Source organism: Eucalyptus grandis, chromosome 11 (assembly GCF_016545825.1).
Source record: "Eucalyptus grandis isolate ANBG69807.140 chromosome 11, ASM1654582v1, whole genome shotgun sequence".
NCBI classification, from domain to species: Eukaryota; Viridiplantae; Streptophyta; class Magnoliopsida; order Myrtales; family Myrtaceae; genus Eucalyptus; species Eucalyptus grandis.
Window position 1 is genome coordinate 15,997,822 of NC_052622.1, and position 22,005 is coordinate 16,019,826.

General features: G+C 37.6%; 2 protein-coding genes across 2 annotated transcripts; both read right to left on the bottom strand.

The window, feature by feature from the left end:
* Positions 1–3,539: 3,539 nt before the first annotated feature.
* LOC104425061 (glutathione S-transferase F9) lies at positions 3,540–5,360 on the bottom strand. The gene is made up of 3 exons (XM_039304290.1): positions 5,131–5,360; positions 4,925–4,973; positions 3,540–4,242 (listed from the first exon to the last, which is right to left on the bottom strand). The coding sequence occupies exons 1-3, from the start codon at positions 5,272–5,274 to the stop codon at positions 3,788–3,790; spliced, it is 648 nt and encodes a 215-aa protein (XP_039160224.1). The 5' UTR covers positions 5,275–5,360; the 3' UTR covers positions 3,540–3,787.
* A 5,735-nt stretch (positions 5,361–11,095) lies between these two features.
* On the bottom strand, positions 11,096–15,660 carry LOC104425060 (glutathione S-transferase F9). The gene is given in 7 exon segments (XM_010037636.3): positions 11,096–11,388; positions 11,390–11,451; positions 11,454–11,783; positions 12,756–12,804; positions 12,936–13,156; positions 15,287–15,335; positions 15,493–15,660. Coding segments are annotated over 7 exon segments (915 nt in total). The 5' UTR covers positions 15,637–15,660; the 3' UTR covers positions 11,096–11,328.
* Between the last annotated feature and the right edge of the window lie 6,345 nt (positions 15,661–22,005).

Here is a 22,005-nt window from a genome sequence, read left to right on the forward strand (position 1 = left end):
TTGGAATTATCGTCAGGTTGGATTGACTTCATTTTTATGATCAGAATTTACGGCATTTGTTTGTTTATTCGGAGTAGTTTTCAAAATCAAGATACAAATTCGAAATCATGTGAAATTTAAACTACGAATTCAGTTTTTGAGTTGTTAGATGTGGAATTGCATGGAAATCATGATTAGGGCGTTATGGAGTCATGAAATATGATGGGAATTCCTTACCAAAATTATTTGAAGTAACTTTTAAATCATATTTGATGGGATTTATTTGAAGTAACTTTTTAGTCGAAGTGAACTTTAGAAATTTCTACAGAGCTCTACATTGTGATTAGCTTTGATTCATCGCAATGGGCGAGCGATTTGTTGTGCATGGGTGTAATTTTGTTAGGGATTAAACTTAGTTCAGCCAATTCGTGGTTGAGATAGTGTTTTACTTGATTTTGATGTAAATTCTAATTTAATTTATAAAATTACAAGATCGTCAGCTCTTTTGATTTTGGGTATTTTCAAGTGAATGATACTATCCCTTTTTTGAATTTCTAAACTCATATGTTGAAAATGAAAGGGATTAGACATATTATGTGTAAAGTATGATTTAATTAAATGGCAGAAATGATGTTCATTGCATATTTGATACATAAAATTTGAATCGGGTATTTATTGCCCTTTTGATTATTTGAAATAGCGTGGAAAGCATTTTTGGAAACAATTTACGAGTTGATTATTATGAAATAATTTGGGAAGTGCTTTATTGCATAAAAGTTATATGTATTGATTTGTGAAATTGATTTATAAAGGTATTATATTGCAAAAGGATATATGTTTGATATTATGAAAACCATTTATGATATCGATTCTGGATTAGTTTTGAGGAAGAAATTGATTTTTGAAAGGATATATGTTTTGGTTTGTGTCAAAGTATTTTGATTATGGGATGGATCTGGGTTTGGTATTGTGGATTATTAGAATATGATGGTTTGATTCTTATTATTGTTGCAAACTTAGGAGTTTTTAAGGCTTAAGGATATTATTGTGGGTCAAACCACTAGCTGCTAATAGGCGGAGACATTGCCTTGGTCCTCTTTCACCAATCGTGATTATGGTTGAATATTAAGCATAAAATGAATCAGTGAAATAGCTTATTGATGTGTGGAGCGAGTTTCAAGAACAGAGACAGGCCTGAACTTGAGGAATTCAGGGGCTCTGTTCTCGTCCTTGAAGATATTGATGGGAACGGTCTCGAACTCGACGCCTTCTCGACCAGGCACACCAGCACTCGCTTCGGATTTGCATAATCAGGCCCGTACACCTTCACCACCATTTTTTCTCTCTTCTTCTCTCTTGTCGACGGACCAGTTGATTTCCAAATATCTTTCAGGATCGACTCTCTCCTTCTGCATCTGGGTTTTAAAGGAAGCCCTTTTCAGAGGATTAAACCATGTTGCACACGACACCGTCATGCACCAACATACTGCTCGCGACCCGATTCCTTTGGGGATCCAAGGTTAGATAATCGGTCAACGTTGGTATGCTACTAATTACCTTTGTCGAATTTTACTTCGCATATGCCTTGGAAGGCTTTGCAACATTTCCTCTGACTTATCTTTCATAGATTCTTCTCTGGCAATGCGCATGCTATGACATATTTGGACGGTAGACTTGAAATTCATTATGCTCGCACAAATTTCCGCAGAGAAAACGACAGTCTTTAAAACTTTAGCCTAAGTACAACGTCATCTTTGACTTTTATTAATTTAGTGAATTCCTTGAATTTCTAATGTCCAATCTAATCCTTAAACCCTTTCGCATTTTCCCAATTAAGTCCATCTAGCCAATTTTAGCTAAAAATCACTAAACTAGACATTAACTATATTAGGTAGTACATGTGACATTGACGTAAATAATTTTTTAATTTTTTTAACATTTTTAATGAACTTTTTATTTTTATTTTTTCTTTTCTTTTTCTAATCCTAGGCCGGCAACCCTCGCCTTGTCTAGGCTAGGGGCCCTCGAGCTGCGGTGGTTGTTTTTGTAGCAATGGTCTCCCTCCTCCTTTGAGGAGTTTGTGTTCTGATCTTCATGCCGTGCTTGTCTCTTGTTAGCTTGGCTTCCTTTTTCTGGTTGCCTTGTGTTGTTGATTTTACATCTCGGCATCCGTCCACTCATTATGTCCTCTCATCTTGAGTGTATGTTTTCGATGCCGTAACCTTTTGTACATTTGGCATTTCCCTATATATTTATTACCTCTTACCAAAAAAAAAAAAAAACAGGTGAAGGATGCCCTCGCCTTACCCAAGCCAAGCAAGGTTGTCACAGCCCTAGCCTAAATCTAGGCAAAGGCCAACCCTCTCACTTGTGGCCTGCAACTTAAGTAACATCGATCAGTATGTGACATGCAACACAACATAAGACAACGTGCGATATGGCACAACACGATACGTTGACACATTAATTCTCGAAAAATAGAAATTCCAACACGTTAGGATGCATTGTATATTAAATATATATATTTTATATATACATGATAAATTATCATTTTTATGATTATTTTAATAAATTTAATTTGATTTAGATTCAGAATAAATAAATAATAAAAAGAGCCTAGAATGAATTTACACTAAAAACATTAATTTACCGTTTGTTGATATGATTCATTGTTTCAATTTAACAAATCTAACTATATTCCGTTCAAATAATCTGTAAAACTTGAAGGAAAAAAAAATTCACATTCCATTATTAAATTTAACATTTAACAAGAAATCGAAAAAAAAAAAAATTCACATTTCACCATCAAATATAACAAGAAGTCTTTATTTCCCCCTTTATTTATTTTTATTTTTATTTTATTTTTTACATATTTATATTTTGACTCTCGTTTAGTGAAACTTTTTAAAATTAACCTAATGTGTATCAAAATCACTTGTCGGAATTATAGACTCACATGTCGGATCATGTCGGGCCGTATGTCGGATTTTCCGACACCTGTTGACTACATATCAGAATGTGTGGGAGCGTGTCGAAGTGTTTGACACAACACGAAAGATCTTGGAAAATGAACTAGGGTTAGGAAAAAAAATAAAGAAAAGGAAAAACAAACAAATAAATAAAATTAAAATATTCAAATATTATTAAAAATTGTGTATGTTAGCGCTAGTCGTTGCCAGCCATATCACATACAATGTCTGATCCACATTAGTAATTTTATGTCAACATTGGTTGAAGGAACTCAATTGGCAAAAGTCGAAGATGTTTAGACTCAATTAACAAAATTGAAAAGTTTATGACTAAATTGGCAAAATTACTATAGATTTATGACTTTTTGGATAATTTTTCCTCTTTCCTTGCATGCAATGCGGACTGAACTTATCTCCTAGAGTGAGTCTTAACAGCTCATCTAACACCAGTTCAGTGAGCGCTGGACATGTGAACGAACATTTATGAAGTTGCTCTTTCCAAGTTGTAAAATATCCACGAAAGTTGGTTAGTAGGTGGTTAATTTTTAATTTCACCAAAGTCACTGGCATTGTACTAATTAGCCGCGTACATAGCCCGACAAAACACGACACCGCCATGAATAATACAACACCAAAGAGGTCCACAGCAGGATCATTTACTGGAGAAATCCCACTTTTACACATGACCTTCACAAACCAGACTCAACAAAAGCTTATTTGATAGTCCAAATCTGCCGATTCAGATCGAGTAGAAACATACTAAGTAGGCACAAAGAGACTCGCTATCCTTCACATAGACCAAGGACTCGGGTGCACCCGGCATACCTGATAAAACAGTCCTAATACTGACCGGGCCAGAGCTCAAGGACCTTCTTCCAAGAAGGCCTGCTCGAGATATCATCCCACCAACCGCTCACATGCTTCCGGTCCCTTATCAGGTACTCCTTCCGCATCTTGCCCATCAAGTACTGGGTGAACGGAAGGTGGCTCAGGTCCGCAAGGCTGAAGAAATCCCCTGCTAGGTACTTGCTCTTTGACAGCCTCTCCTCGTAGATATCCAGAACCCGACAGAGCTTGTCCTCGCTCTCTTTGAGCTGCTTCGGATCCGGGGTAAGCCCAATAAGCGGGCCGTAAACAAGATTGTGGACAAGGTCGTAGATTGGCGGATGGAAGTTGTGGGCCTCGACTTCGAGCCACTGCTCAACGAGCCCCCTCTCCTCGATTGTCTTCCCCAGCAGTTCAGTCCCTTGGTGCTTGTATTTCTCGGCATAATACCTTATGATGGCCCGCGAATCTGTATGAATTAGACAGGATATATCACAGAGAGTAGACAGACAAATCTTTATCCCCACATATGAAAAGCAACAAAAAACCAGAATGAAACCTAAAAGAGGCATGCACTCTGCTTTTGAATTTACCAGCAGTCTTACTCTCATGACATTAGACCCACGGTATAAGTGTAGATGCAGCAGGACATTTCAATGTCTATGCACTGATCATTCTGCTTAAACTCCAATCAAGAACATAACCGGATGAAAATGCAGGTCCAAACGGAAAATCAGCGGCCTTTGGTCGACATATGAAAAGAGACAGATCATGAACAACTCCAGAACGGATATGGACACTACGAGCCTGGCCTTAAGAGCTTCGGATTCAAATCATCTGTTCCTCAGGCAAATGATTTGACTTGAGATTGAGAGTGGATGTATGTAACCTAAAATGAGTGGCTGATATCAAGTGAACATGCCGGAGGACTCAAATCTTTTCAACTTCCTCTGATATCCACTCGTTGTAGAACTCTTTAGACTATTGCGACGCTTCACTGGCCGATTACAACGCAAACAGCCCTAGTAAATTAGGAACATCTGCATGCTAAAGAACCATCCGTATGTCCCCGTGCTCTGATCTCAAGACCGCAAGAAAACAGCAATAGAAAGAAAAGAACGATGCAAGAAGCCAAGAGTCGAGAGCATTACCGAACAGAGCGTAGTCGCCATCTTGAACCACAGGAACCGATCCGAAGGGCTACACAGGCGCGCACACACGAGATCCGAATCAGCGTCAATCAGACAAGACACACTTTGAATGCCAAGTACCCACGAAAGGAGACATAATGAAAAGTCAAGCTGTCAAGAGTTTGACCGAAAGAGAAGTTGGAGTTTCAAGAACGACCGGGACAGACCTGGAGCTTGAGGTACTCCGGGGCTTTGTGCTCGCCTTTGAAGAGGTCAACGATGACGGTCTCGAACTCGACATCCTTCTCGATCAGGCACACGAGCACCCGCTTCGGCGACGCGTAGTCAGGGCCGTACACCTTCACCACCATCCTCACTCTCGCTCCCTCACTCTCTCTCTCTCTGCTTCTTTCTTCCTTCTTGACGGACCTGGTCAGCGACTCTTTCCGCTGTGTCTCCCGGGTTTTATAAAGAAGTCTCTTTGTTAGAGCAGCAGACAGAAGCTGCACACGTCAATGATGTACCAACCCACCACCAATCCAAGGTTAGTTAATTGGTTCCCATCACTAAAGAGTTTTGCATTTTGCATTTACTTCCATGAGTTTGAATCCCTCTGCAAGTTAAGACTTATGTGGAAATACTGCGACTCTTTGGCCGTGTATGCTCTCTGAGTAAAGTTGGGATGGCAAGTAGGGCCTCCTTTGCCTGTCCAGGGATGTATTGCCCTAGATTAAAAATATCCCATTAAAGAGATTAGATAAATATAGATAGAATTTATTAAATTTATGATACAAAAACTATTTTTATCGAATAACAAATTTCTTCGAATTTAAATAATTAAATATAAACAATATATGAGTGCTAATATTAAAAGGGAAATTCAAAATAACAATGATTTTGGTTTCACTTTTATTTATTTATCTATCACATATTTTAGGTATATTGGTATGGTTAATTTATTAAGAAATGATGGAAAGGAATGAAAAAAGAAACAAAAAAGAGAGTGAAAATAATATAAAAATAAGTAAATAAAATTGAAGTAGGCGAGGGAGTCAAAACACTAATTAAGATTCGCAAAGGTAAATGATCATATTTTCTTTCTCTTAGTAGATTTGACGAGCGTTGACTAATCTACCTATCAATGTTGTCATAGCTCATTCACATTTGTCGTCAAAGTCAAACTCATGACTCTGAAATGTTGCAATGAGCTCATTTATTGTTTAAGATTTGGATCGTCCAATAATTATGGATTTATTTATGGATGTTATCTCTGTCTACTTAAGGTTTCTTCAGCAATTAACTATAAGATGTTCTTAACATCTCCCTTTGTACATTTTCATATTCATTTATATTGATATACTATTCATACCAAATATTAGACATGATAGAATATGAAAATATTTGGTTCTATTACTGTAATTTACCACGTAATAGACAAGATTTTGTTAATTTCATATCCTACTATATCATATTATATTCAGTCTTATCTTAACTAGAAATCCAAATGAACAAAGATAGCCTAAAATTGTTAAAATCCATCATGCTCCATGGGACATTTGTAATCCTGAAGATCTATCTTTTGTCGATTTCTTTCGAACTAAATTGGCGTCACACCTATACTCTACACCTTTGATTAGTTTCGGCCGAAAGTTTTCAATAATCGTCACCAGACATGGCGAAAAGCACTGTGCTTATTTTTTCACATGGCCCGCCTGCTTGTAGATAGGCAATTACCAATTTGCTCGAATTGGGTAGTAGGTGACGGGTCAAATTGGCCTATGTCCGCAAGCCATAGATTCTAATAATCGGTCTTCTTTTTAATCTAAATTATTCAGGGGAGTAGGAAGATTTGGCCAATCAAAAATGCACACTTGACCTGTCCTTGCACCATATACAAAATGGTTTTCTTTGTCGACTTCCTTTGCACTTGCAATTGAGTAAACTATTGATCACCTAACCTCCACAAGGAAGAAAGGGGTAATAGACTATTATATGTCCGATGCCATTATTCACCCAAATCAATCTTTGCGCGTGGGAATATAAGAAACCTCATAACATTTTCCATGCAACAACGGAATTAGAAGAGCAAAAAGCACCATCGCTCAAACAAAATACTGCGATGGGAAATACTATCGGTTCGAGTGGTAGAAGGAGGTGTTTTTGGGAAGGATCATTTATGTGACTCTCTCTCCTCCGAAACTTTTTCATATTTGATTAGTCAAACCTAATTGCGAAAGTAAACCGTGATGATCTCACCCTGCAATGCTGGTCAAGTACGCTGCTTTGGTTGACTTCCTGGCTGCCCACTGATGAGGGCGGGTCCTGAAAATTGCTGTCTCGGATTGAATCGAGCTGAGGAATGTGGAGAAACCTTATAACGAATATTGATCCAGCTGATGCTCGGAGGCACACCATCGTAAAAGACAAAATGTAATATTTGGTCTTTCTTTGTTATATTTGGTCAAAAGTGGGCTTTTCATATTTAAAGAAAGGAAAAAATAAGAGTAATGATGGGACAGCCCGCACCGAGAGTGAAAGGAAACGGGAAAGAAAAGGAAGACGAAAGAGAAAAAGTAGAGAGGAAGAACTAGCGCACACACCTTGGAATTCTCGTCGAGTTGGATCAACTTCATTTTTATGATAAAAATTTACGGCATTTGTTTGTTTATTTGGAGTAGTTTTCAACATCAGGATACAAATTCGAAATTATGTGAAATTTAAACTACAAATTCAATTTTAAGATGTGATATTACATGGAAATCATAATTAGGGCATTATGGAGTTATGGAAAAAGATTTGAAGTAACTTTTTGGTCAATGTGAAATTTTAGAGATTTCTGCATGAGCTCTACATTATGATTTAATTAAATGGCAGAAATAATGTTCATTGCTTATTTGATACATAAAATTTGAATCGGGTATTTATTGCCCTTTTGTTTATTTGAAATAGCGTGGAAAGCATTTTTGGAAACAATTTATAATTTGGGAACTGCTTTATTGCATAAAAGCTATATGTATTGATTTGTGAATTTGATTTATAAAGATATTATATTGCGAAAGGATATATGTTTGATATTATGAAAACTTTATGATATCGATTCTGAATTGGTTTTGAGGAAGAAATTGATTTTTGAAAGAATATATGTTTTTTGTTTGGTCGGTCAAAGGATATATGTTTTGGTTTGTGTCAAAGTATTTTGATTATGAGATGGATTTGGGTTTGGTATTGTGGATTATTAGAATATGACGATTTGATAATTAATATTGTTGCGAACTTAGTTAGGAGTTTTTAAAGCTTAAGGATATTGTTATAGGCCAAACCACTAGCTGCTAACAAGCAGAGACATTGCCTTGGTCATGTTTCACTAGACATTGTGTCATGATTATGGTTGAATATTAAGCATAAAATGAATCAATGAAATAAATCATTGATGTATGGTGTGAAATTAATCATTGGTCAATGAAATAGACCATCGATATGTGAATTGATGAGATTGATCAATATATTGGACCATTGATATCTACTTTAATATTATCGATGAAAAGAGTATTTCTTATATGTATAAAGTTTTGTTCAAAAGATAAAACTTGTTTTTGATTTCATACATATGCAATACTGTGGATTTGAATTAGATGAGTTTTGATTTTGTACTGTAAACATGCACAGTATATGCTCAATCTGCTTAGAAGAGATATGCACTTCTTATCGAGCTATAGTTGCTTATTTTCAACTTCTTTAGTTATTGACAAGCAAGAACAGAGCGCTAATGGCAAGGAGCTTTCGCTAGTTGTGTTTTGGATATGAGTTGAGATAGTACGATATACTTATATTTTAATATCAAGTTTGGGATTGAGAATGCGTTCTCCAAGTAGAAGGGCAGCAGTATCGTTTCCCCATTTCCATAGAATTCAGGATGTGGCACGCGCCTCGTATGGATCAAACTTTTCGAGTCATGTCCGTGTGGACTTGTTGTAGGGGTCAAGGTCACCGCTACACTAACCGACCAGACTATGAAGGGGTGCAATTTTGGCCAGTTGCGATCGACTTGCACGATACCAATTTTTTTTCCTTTGACAACGAAACGTCATTCTAGTCACTTTCCGAGGGAGTCAGGTGGTGAAAGCCCAATTCGGAAACTCAATAGCGGAGTCATGCGACGTGTTCGACAAGAGGAGGGATCTTGATGCTGCGTAATGGCTTGCTGTACAACTTCAATTGCTTTGTGATGTTTTTCAACTCTAAATCACCACAAAACACTGTAACTTTTAAAAGGAATTCGGTTCCTGTTACGACCTGTGAGTCTGTGACCTGTCATCATAATGGCATAAGATATTTATAACTTAAATCGAAATTCGGGTGAAATTGCACTCGATGACTCCAGAAAATCATAGTTGAAGATTGCTATCCATGACGGCAGGAGTGCAACCCGATGACTTGAGAGCTAGCAAGCAGAAAGCCAGAGCAGCAACCAAAGCAGTAGGAAAAAAAAAAAAAAACAATGTCGGTACAAGATTTTCTTCTAGCAGCCCCTACACCATTTACATGGTCATGGAGTAAAATATATTTTAAGGATGCATTTGTTTCGCGAAAAATAAATTAAAATAAATCACTAAAAATTATTTTTCTATTGTTTACAAAAATATATAATAAAAATATTTTCATCATACACGAAAAAATGTTTAGACATTATGGGTCCGTTCGTTTCGCGAAAAACAACTTCTGGGAAAACATTTTCCGGAATTTCTGGTGTTCGGATGATGGAAAATAGATGGTCAAAGAAAATATTTTCCGGCCAATGGAAAATCTTCTTGTAAGATTGTGGAAAATGATTTCCTTTTTTGAGAAGAGAAAAAAAATTTCCATAACTTCTTCCACCTTCTTTCTTTTCACCAACACATTTATGCTTTCTTTTTCTTTTTGTTTTTTTTTAAATCGAGTTTTTAATTTTTCCTTTTCTTTTTTTCCATTTCATCTTCTTCCTTGGTGGCCGGCGACTAGCCACAAGCCAGCTCGAGCCTCGCCCTAGGCTAGCGAGGCTCCGCCTAGTGATCTCGGCGACCCGAGCCGCCCGAACCCGGTGAGCTCGAGCCTCACCCGATCGAGCGAGGCAAAGCACCGCCGGCCTGGGGCAGAGCTCGGGCCTAGCTAGATCCGGCAAGCTGGGTGGGGCTTGGGCCTCGCCCGAGCTTGACGAGGTTCGCTAGGCTGCGCGAGCCACGAGCTCGCCGGCGGAGAGATCAAGCTCCCGATCCAGGCGAGCCCGAGCTCTGCCGCCAATTCGGGTGAGCTCGCGGCTCACCAGAGCCTGACAAAACTCTGGCGAGATCGGCCGAGCCTTGAGCTCGCCGAATCTGGCGACTGGGTCTTGGTCAGTCGCTAGACAGCCGACCATCGTCAGGCATGCGGCGATGGAGGAAGGAGGCGGTGGCGGAGGAAGGAGAAGTCGGGAGGAAGAAGGAGGAAGGAAAAGAAAAGGAAAGAAATAATAAAAAAAATAATTTTTAAGAATACAAATAATTAAAAACTCATTTTTTAAAAATATAAAAAAATAAAACTAATTTTTTGGTCAATTAGAAATATTAAAATTCAATTTTTGATAATTCTTCCCAAACAATTAAATTAACTAATAACCGGTAGAAAATATTTTCCACTCGAAATTTAGATTAAGGCCAAACACTGGAAAATAGAGTCATTTTCCTGAAAATGACTTCTAGGAAAATGTTTTCCAGAAATATAATATTTTTTGCGAAATGAACGGACCTATAATGAAAACATTTTGTATTGAATAATTATTTCAAGCAATACAAACGATTTTTTTAGAAAAATATTTTCTAAATTATTCATTTTATATTAAACAAATGGAGCCTAAGTTTCTACTTTATGAATGAAAGGAATATATTGACATATGGGCTTTCAAGAAAAGAAATGTCTGGCATTAGAATCATTTAAAAATGGATACTTTTTTTTTTAGAAGAGAAGTCCAATTAACTCAACGAATTAACAATTTTTCTAACAAGGATATTAAATGAGTCGCCCAACATTGACAATCATAATTCTTCAGGTAAATATGTGCCTAATGTAATATACTTTTTATTAACTTGTCACATTTTATATCATTGTCACGTCATGTAACAACCACTATATGATGTTTCAGATCTAGCAGAGAGCACATTATTCTAGACCAGAGAAGGATACAACATCAAAAAAGGCCTTATAGAGGATAATTTCACTGGAGTGATCCCACTTGACACAATATCTTTCACAAACTAGACTCGACAAAGCTTATTAGATCCCCTGAATCCGTCGATTGAGATCGAGTAACGTACTAATTAGGCACGGGGAGACTCGATGGTTCACGGAAAGCGACTACTCCTTCTCACAGACCAAGGACTCGGGTGCATCCGACGGACCTAATAAAGACGGTCCTAATACAGACCGGGCCAGAGCTCGACGACCTTCTTCCAAGAAGGCCTGCTCGAGATGTCATCCCACCACGCACTCACATGCTTCCGGTCCCTTATCAGGTACTCCTTCCCCATTTTTCCCATCAGGTACTGCGTTAACGAGAGGTGGCTCAGGTCGGCGAGGCTGAACAAATCCCCCGCCAGGTACTTGCTCTTCGACAGCCTCTCCTCGTAGATGTCTAGCACCTTACAGAGCTTGTCCTCGCTCTCTTTGATCAGCTTCGGATCCGGGGTAAGTCCCCTAATCGGGTCAAAAACAATTTTGTAGATGAGGTCAGTGATGGGCGGGCTGTAGCACTGGGCCTCGACTTCGAGCCACTGCTCGACGAGCCCCGTCTCCTCTATCGTCTTTCCCAGCAGGTCGGTCCCTTGGTGCTTGTATTTCTGGGCATAATACCTTGCGATGGCCCGCGATTCTGCATGAACAAAATAGGATCCATTACAGAGAGACAAATCTTTACCCCCCCGCATGAAATTGACCATAATCTAGAACGCAACCTAAAAGAGACCAGCGCTAAGATTTTGAATTTACAAGCAGTCAGTCTCACAACGCTAGACCAACAGTAACAGTGCAGAATCAGTGGGATGTTTTTATGACTATGAATTGATCATTCTGCCTCGACATCGATCAGGAAAGTAATTGGACAAAAATGCAGGTTCAAACAGATAATCGACGGCCTTCGGCCAACATAGGAAACGGTAGTTTTCGAAGCTACTCTTTACTCTTCCTTGGATACTCCCCAGATAGCCAGCTGACGAGTCTGGCCTCTTTTCCTTAAACCTGAGCAATCCTGACTGATGGGGAAAATACTCGAAAGACTCGCATCTCACCGCTGAAACGCACGCCCAATCCTTCCCAATTCAGACTATTTCGCCATGGAGCTTTGATTTAAATCATCCATTGCCTAGGCAAATGTTTCGACTTGAGATTGATCAGACTCTTAAAAAGTTCAAATTATAAAGACGACAACCTTAACTTTAACCTAACAAATGCCGGAAGGTGCTGAGTTCCGAGCACAAATCCTCCGCCCCTAATGCATTTTGATTACACCAGCATTTTTTTTCTTTTTTTTTTAGAGAGGATAAAAGAACACTCGAAAGTTATTGTCAAAGCACGCAAGTGATTAAAGGAGTCGCAAAGCTAAATCACCGGACGTCCATGAGCTAAAACGAGCTGCTAATATCAACTGAATATTATGTCGACAGAACTTGGGCTTCTCAACTTCCTGTGGTATCTATTCATTGCAGAGCTTCTTAGACTTTAAACACCAAACCTTAACCCGACAAATTACACAAGCGACAGCATGCTGAAGAACCATCCGTGCTTCCACATGTTTCGGTCCAAGCGTCGGAGTGCGATGTGAAAATCCAAAAGTCGAGAGCATTACCAAACAAAGTATAGTCTCCATCTTGAATCACAGGAACCGATCCGAAGGGCTGCAGGCACGCACACACATGATCCGAATCAGAAACATTCAGATAAAGTACCTCAATGCTAAGTACCCACAAAGAAAATGTAAACTCCAGTTGGATCCAAAGAGACGCGAGTTTCAAGAACAGAGACAGGCCTGGAGCTTGAGGAATTCAGGGGATCTGTTCTCGTCCTTGAAGATATCGATGGGAACGGTCTCGAACTCGACGCCCTTCTCGATCAGGCACACCAGCACTCGCTTCGGATTTGCATAATCAGGCCCGTACACCTTCACCACCATTTTTTCTCTCTTCTTCTCTCTTGTCGACGGACCAGTTGATTTCCAAATATCTTTCAGGATCGACTCTCCTTCTGCGTCTGGGTTTATAAAGGAAGCTCTTATCAGACGATTAAACCAAGTCGCACACGATACCGTCATGCACCAACTTACTGTTCGCGACCAGATTCCTTTGGAGATCCAAGGTTAGATAATCGGTCAATGTTGGTATGCTACTAATTACCTTCGTCGAATTTGACTTCGCATATGCCTCGGAAGGGTTTGCAACATTTCCTCTGACTTATCTTTGATAGATTGTTCTCTGGCAATGCGCACGCTATCTGACATATTTGGACGGTAGACTTGAAATTCATTATGCTCGCATAAATTTCCTCGGAGAAAATGACAGTCTTTAAAACTTTAGCCTAAGTGCAACGTTGTCTTTGACTTTTATTAATTTAATGAATTCCTTGAATTTTCTAATGTTCAATCTAATCCTTAAATCCTTCTGCATTTTGCCAATTAAATTCATCTAGCTGATTTTAGCTAAAGATCATTGAACTAGACATTAACTTTATTTGGTAGTATAAGTGACATTGATGTAAACAATTTTTTAATAATTTTAAATTTTTAATAATTTTTTTCTTTTTTCTTTTTTTTTTCTAATCCTAGGTCGACAACCCTCACTTCATCTAGGCTAGGGGCCCTCACCCAAAACCAGGTGAGGGATGCCCTCGCCTTACCCAAGCCAAGCAAGGGTGTCACAGCCCTCGCCTAAATCTAGGCAAAGGCCAACCCTCTCACTTGTGGTCTGCAACTCAAGTAACACTGATACCAGTATATGACATGCAACACGACATAAGATGACATAAGATAACATGCGATATGACACAATATAACACGTCAACATGTTTTTTCTAAAACAATAGAGAATTCCGATACGTTAGGACGCATTATATATTAAATATATATTTTTATATATACATGATAAATTATCATTTTTATGATTATTTTAATAAAATTAATTTGATTTAGATTCACAAATAAATAAATAATAAAAAGAGCATAGAATGAATTTACACTAAAAACATTAATTTATCATTTGTTGATATGATTCATTGTTTCAATTTAACAAATCCAGCTATATTCCGTTCAAATAATCTTTAAAACTTGAAGGAAAAAAATCAATTCACATTCCACTATTAAATTAACATTTAACAAGAAGTCAAAAAAAAAAAAAAAAAAAAACAATCCACATTTCACCATCAAATATAACAATAAGTCTTTATTTCTCCCTTTTATTTTTTTTATTTTTTATTTTTTTTTACATATTTATATTTTGACTCCTCTTTTAGTGAAACTTTTCAAAATTAACCTAATGTGTGTCGAAATCACGTGTTGAAATTATAAACTCACATGTTGGATCCTGTTGGGCCGGATGTCGGATTTTCTAACACCTGTTGACTACGTGTGGAAATGTGTCGGAGCGTGTCAAAGTGTTTGACACAACACGAAAGATCTTGGAAAATGTCAATGCTTCCTAGCCTGCAACTAGGGTTAGGAAAAAAATAAAGGAAAGGAAAAACAAACAAACAAATAAATAAATAATATTTAAATATTATTAAAAATTGTGTATGTTAGCGTTAGTCGTCGCCGGCCGTATCACATACAACATCTAACATCCACATTAGTAATTTCATGTCAAAATTGGTCGAAGGAACTCAATTGGAAAAAGTCAAAGATATTTAAACTCAATTAACAAAATTAAAAAGTTTATGACTAAATTGGCAAAATTACAATAGATTTAGAAATTTTTGGATAATTTTTCCTCTTCCCTCGCATGCAATGCAGACTTATCTCCTAGAATGAGTGTTAACAGCTCATCAAACACCAGTTCAGTGAGTGCTGGACATGTGAACGAACATTTATGAAGTTGCTCTTTCCAAGTTGTAAAAGATCCATAAAAGTTGGTTAGTAGGTGGTTAAATTTTAATTTCACCAAAGTCACTGGCATAGTACTAATTAGCCGCGTACATAGCCCGACAAAACACGACACCGCCAGGAATAATACAACACCAAAGAGGTCCACGACGCAAACAGCCCTAGTAAATTAGGAACATCTGCATGCTAAAGAACCATCCGTCTGTCCCCGTGCTCTGATCTCAAGACCGCAAGAAAACAGCAATAGAAAGAAAAGAACGATGCAAGAAGCCAAGAGTCGAGAGAATTACCGAACAGAGTGTAGTCGCCATCTTGAACCACAGGAAGCGATCCGAAGGGCTAGACAGGCGCGCCCGCACGAGATCCGAATCAGCGTCAATAAGACAAGACACACTTCAAATGCCAAGTACCCACGAAAGGAGACACGATGAAAAGTCAAGCTGTCGAGAGTTTGACCGAAAGTGAAGTCGGACTTTCAAGAACGAACGGGACAGACCTGGAGCTTGAGGTACTCGGGGGCTTTGTGCTCGCCTTTGAAGAGGTCGACGCCGACGGTCTCGAACTCGACGCCCTTCTCGATCAGGCACACCAGCGCCCGCTTCGGCGACGCATAGTCAGGCCCGTACACCTTCACCACCATCTTCACTCTCGCTCCCTCACACTCTCTTTCACTCTCTCTCTCTCTCTCTCTCTCTCTCTGCTTCTTTCTTCCTTCTTGACGGACCTAGTCAGCGACTCTCTCCGCTCTGTCTCCCGCGTTTTATAAAGAAGTCTCTTTGTTAGAGCAGCAGACAGAAGCTGCACACGTCAATGATGCACCAACCCACCACCAATCCAAGGTTAGTTAATTGGTCCCCATCACTAAAGAGTTTCGCATTTTGCATTTGCTTCCATGAGTTTGAATCCCTCTGCAAGTTAAGACTTATCTGGAAATATTGCGACTCTTTGGCTGTGCATGCTATCTGGGTAAAGTTGGGATGGCAAGTAGGGCCTCCTTTGGTTATTGATAGATTTTTTTTTATATTTATGATATAAAAATCATTTTTGTCTAATAATAAATTTCTTCGAATTTAAATAATTAAATATAAACAATATATGAGTTCTAATATTAAAAGGGAAATTCAAAATAACAATGATTTTCATTTTATTTTTATTTATATATTTGAATTTATTTTCTATATATACATACTTAAAATTTATATCTATAGCATATTTTAGGTATTTTGGTATAGTTAATTTATTAAGAAATGATGGAAAGGAATAAAAAAAGAAACAAAAAAGAGAGTGAAAATAATATAAAAATAAGTAAATAAAATTGAAGTAGGCGAGAGAGTCTAAACACTAATTCAGATTCGCAAAGCTAAATGATAATGTTTTCTTTCTCTTAACAGATTTGATACGCATTGACTAATTTTCCTATTGATATTGTTGTAGCTCATTTACATTTGTCTTCATAGTCGAACCCATGACTCTAAAATGCTACAATGAGCTCATTTGCTGTTTAAGATTTGGATTGTAAAATAATTATGGATTTATTTATGGATGTTATCTCCATTTTGTCCTTTTATGGTTTCTTTAGCAATTAAACTGTAAGTTATTCTTAACATCTCCCTTTGTACATTTTCATGTACATTTACATTGATATACTATTTATATCAAACAATAGATGTGAAAATATTCGATTTTATTACTATAATTTACCACATAATAGACAAGATTTTGGTAATTTCATATCCTACCATATCATATTATATTAAGTCATATTTTAACTAGAAATCCAAATGAACAAAGGCAGCCTAAAATTGTTAAAATCCGTCATGCTCCATGGGACATTTGTAATCTTGAAAGGATATGTCTTTTGTCGATTTCTTTTGTACTAAATTGATGTCGCACCTATGCTCTACACCTTTGATTAGTTTTGGCCGAAAGTTTTCAATAATCGTCACTAGAAATGGCAAAAAGCACTGTGCTCATTTTTTCACATGGCCTGCCTGCTTCTAGAAAGGCAATTACCAATTTGCTCAAATTAGGTAGTAGGTGACGGTTCAAATTGGCCTATGTCCACAAGCCATAGATTCTAATAATTGGTCTTCTTTTTAATCTAAATTATTCGAGGGAGTAGGAAGATTTGGCCAATCAAAAATGCACACTTGAGCTGTCCTTGCATCATTTACAAAATGGTTTTCTTTGTCGACTTCCTTTGTACCTGCAATTGAGTAAACTATTGATCACCTAACCTCCACAAGAGAACGAGGAAGAAAGGGGTAATCGACTATTATATGTACAACGCCATTATTCACCCAAATCAATCATTGCATGTGGGAATATAAGACACCTCATAACATTTTCCATGTGACAACGGAATTAGAAGAGCAAAAAGCATCATTGCTCGGACGAAATACTGCTATGGGAAAGACTATCAGTTCGAGTGTTAGATGGGAGGCGTTTTTAGGAAGGATCATTTATGTGAGGAAACTTATACTGGCAACAAGGGAGATATAAAGAGGTGGAAGGATGCACTAAGTAAAGTAGCTAGTCTTGCTAGAAGAGAATTGAAAGATGGGTAGGCCTCTCTTCCACTAACTTGGAATTATTTGTTTTCTTTAAGTTTAGTGTGCCATGAATGTCATGACTATCATACTATGTATTATGTTAGTTCATCTAAACCAGAATATATGATTAACTCCTCCAAAACTACACTGCCTCAATGCTACCTAGGGAACTAATCATCTGGATTTCTTCATTGTAGATATGAGACACAGTTCATTTGGCAAATCATTGGAGAAATCAAAGATAAATTGGGTCCCCGACTATCCTATGTTGTAGGTGTTAGGAAAATTCCTTATGATATTTTGAAAATAACAAAATAAATCAAAGGCTACTAACGTGTTTAATGGTTAAGTAACAGACTATGCAGATGATAGAATGTATAAAGAATATTATCAAAGTCTATACTTGGAAGAACTAGAAGATAGACTTTATGCTGAAACTGAATTTATTCAAACTGTGTCTAGACCTTAAGTCTAAATCTGTTCAAAAGCAGATTATGTTCAGACTTACGTCCAGATTATAAAGTCTATCTCAGACTTTACTTCAAACTAAAGACACTCAGACTCTACTTCAAATAGAATATTCCTGAACTTTACATCCAGAACGAGACACAAGTTTAGAACGTAGCAGATTCATAATGAAGCATGTTCAGAATGAGACAACTTGATAGAACGTAACACGAGCCCCAAACATATAACGGCTAGTAATCTGGTTTGGATTCTACATCAAGATAGATTTGATTGACAAATTGGATATTAAAAACAAGAACTTTCTATACGAAGAAGCTATACTTATGAAAACCAAGATTCTGCTTGTATGGGCGATCGGAATCAATTTGGGATTCTACTTCTATCACTCAACGGCTATTAAATCTTCTAAATATAGATATGTCCAATGGGTAGATCGGAAGACGATCCTCTAAATACTGTCCAATTACTAGTTTGAAAGTGGAGGAGTATTTAAGGAGATCAATGACCGATAAACAAATAAGAGACGAAGCGTAGAAATTTATAATTTCAAAGTATGAGCAATCTTCAATCATACGCTTGTCTTTGGTAAGCTTAAACATTTGTGATCGTGAGAGAAATATCAAAAGAGTGACTTAGTGAGATAGTGTGCTCTACCACTAAATGTTTGCACTCAAAGTTGTAATCTCTTGTTGATCATATAGTGGAATCCAGCCAGAAGGCTGTCAGCGTGGAAGAGTGGATGTAAGCTTGATCTAAGCCGAATCACTATAAATTCTATGTTTTTATTCTCTTTCCTGAACTCCTTTATTTTGTTCGTAGTTCTATTTAACTATTAAAGTTTGAACTCGCTCAAAGTCTGTTGTTCTTCAGACTCAGTTTCAAAAGCAAAATATTTGTATTACTTTTTGCAAAAAATTTTCTTCACACCTATTCAACCCCCCTCTAGGTGTTCATACTAGCACTTTCAGTAGGCAATCTTGTGGGAATGCATTCCCGGGTTGCAAATGTAGTTGAATATTTATCCTTGGACGAGAGTGATGTACACAGTATTGGCATATGGGGAATGGGTGGCATAAGCATAACAACTGTTGCACAAGCAATTTTTGACAAAATCCGTGGCCGATTTGATGATGGAAGTTTCTTGCCAATGTCAAAGAAATTTCAAAAAAGAATGGTTTGGTATATTTGCAAAACCAGTTTCTCAGTGATATTCTCCAAGAGGACAATTTGACAATCATGGATGATCACAGAGGAACAAACATGATAAGAGAACAACTGTGACATAAAAAAGTTCTTGTTATACTTGATGATGTGGACGAAAAGGAGCAGCTGGAAAAACTAGCAAGAGGTCTTGAATGGTTTGGACATGGGAGTAGGATCATTAAAACAACTAGAGATGAACATTTGCTTCTCCAATATGATGTAAATTCCATATATAGGGTGGAGGGACTATCCTTTTATCAGGCTCGCCAACTATTTTGTTCAAAAGCTTTTAGAAGTGACCATCCTCCAATAGAGTTCGAGGAGCTCACAAAGCAGGTTATTGAATATGCTAGTGGTCTTCCTATAGTCCTTGATGTCTTAGGTTCCTTTTTGGCTTATAGGAGCTTGAAGCAATGGAAGAGTGCACTAGCCAAACTCAAGAAATGTCTAGAAGGGAAAATCTTTTACCAGCTTAAGTTAAGTTATGATGGACTACAGCAGAAAGAGAAGGAGATTTTCCTAGATATTGCATGTTTTTTCAAGGGAAAGGAGAAACCTTATGTTACAAAAGTTTTGGACAATTGCGGTTTGTACGTAGATATTGGAATCAAAGTCCTTGTCAATAGAGCTCTCATCCAAATCGTGGGCAACAAACTGTGGATGCATGATTTGCTACAAAATATGGCTTGGGAAATTGTTCGTCGAGAGTCTCCTAAAGAGCTAGGAGAACAAAGTCGAGTCTGGCTTTTTGAGGATGTATGCCATATTTTGTCAAAAAACTCGGTGAGTATCTGCAAAATTAATTTGCAAGCATGCCTATTTGATAGAGTTTAAAAAGAACTTGCTAGTCATATATTGACACTATATGAGTTGTTTATCAAGGAACTGGAAAAGTCAAAGCCATAGTCTTGCAATATGGGGACCATAGAACAATGCGCTTGAGTGGAGAGTCCTTCACCAACATGACTAAATTAAGATTGCTTGATATTCGGGCCATCCACCTCTCTTATGGGTTCAAGCACCTTTCAAATGAACTATGCCTACTAAGATGGGACAACTGCAGTCTTAAATCATTTCCACCAAGTTTTCTTCCAAAGAATCTTGTCGAACTCCATATGCAGGATAGCCTCCTTTGCAACAACTGGAGAGGGGAAAATGTTGGAATTAGTACTAATGCATGTTAACCTCAATGGTTCCAAATTATTTGTGGAGACTCCAAACTTCATATATGTCCCAAATCTAGAGAGGCTAATTCTCAAAGGTTGCAAAGCATTATCTAAAGTTCATCCTTCAATTAGAAATCTAGAAAGACTCAGTCTACTTGAGGTGATTGTGAAAATATCATGGGACTTCCAAATAGTCTAGGTAATCTAAAATCTCTCAGAGTTCTTAATCTATGTAGATGTTCAAATCTTGAAGAACTGCCTGATAGCATTGGGGGCTTAGAGTGCTTAGAGGAGCTTGATATTAGTGAAAGTGCCATGACACGCCTCCCATCCAGCTTGGTGTTCTTACAAAATCTGAAAAAATTATGCTTTCATGTTAATAAAAGGAGGCCACAAAATTGTTGGAGGACACTGACCAAACGCTGAGAAGAGCTCTGAACTCTAGAAGTCCGAGGTTGCCTTCATTTTCAAGGCTATCCTCTTTAATAGAGTTGGATTCGAGTGGTTGTAGACTTCTGGAAGGAGAAATTCCCAGTGATATTGACTGCTTACCCTCCTTGATGTCTTTAGATCTAACCGAAAACAGTTTTACCACCATACCTGCAAGCATCAAACATATCTTTGGCTTGAAATAGCTTTGTAGCATTTTCTCCAGCCCATCTTTGACATATTATATACTCTTGCAGCGTGCATAATGTTGGATATAGTTGGACAGTAGAATCATAAAAATTTCATTATGCTCGCATAATTTACATATTTCTAATTATCATTTTTTTGTGGGCCATTTGAAATTTAAAAGGCCTATCTTTCGTCAATTTTTTCTTCACTGGATGATGTCGAACCTATGCTCAATAGTCAATTTACATTGACTTCACTAGATGAATGTCAAACCTATGCTCAATAGTCAATTTACGTTACTTGTTTTGGCCGAAAAGTTTCCAACAATCCTCAGTAGAAACGGCAAAAGCATTTTGCTCGTCCATGTTGATATTGCCCGATTGCCTGCCTGCTTCTAGAAAAGCAATTACAAATTTGCTCAAATTGGGAATTGGGGATACTAATCGGTCTTTTTCCACAATTTCTTTAAAGTTTAGGAAGAATGTTCAAGTGTCGATATTCATGAGACAATATGAACTTTTCTCGTATGCTTCAGCTAATCTTTTTGGGGATGATCTCATCGTGTGATGCTACTCTGTTTTCTGCAGCAGTTTTGGCTTTTCTTCTGGTGCAAAAGAGTCGGCAAACCTCCGTCTTCTTCATGCCAACAAGACGCGCCCACATCTAATATATAAAACTTGATGCGGTCGGTATCCATGTTTATAAAGAGTTCATTTATCTCTTAGAATGAGTCTTAACAGCTGATCTAACACCAATTCAGTGAGTACTGGACATATAAATGAAAGTCTATGAAGTTGCTCCTTTCAAGTTGTAAAAGATCCTCAAAAGTTGATAAGTAGGTGATTAATTTTTAATTTCACCAAAGTCGCTCGCATAGTACTAATCAGCTGCGTACATAGCCCTTTCATTTATCTCTTAGAATGAGTCTTAACAGCTGATCTAACACCAATTCAGTGAGTACTGGACATATAAATGAAAGTCTATGAAGTTGCTCCTTTCAAG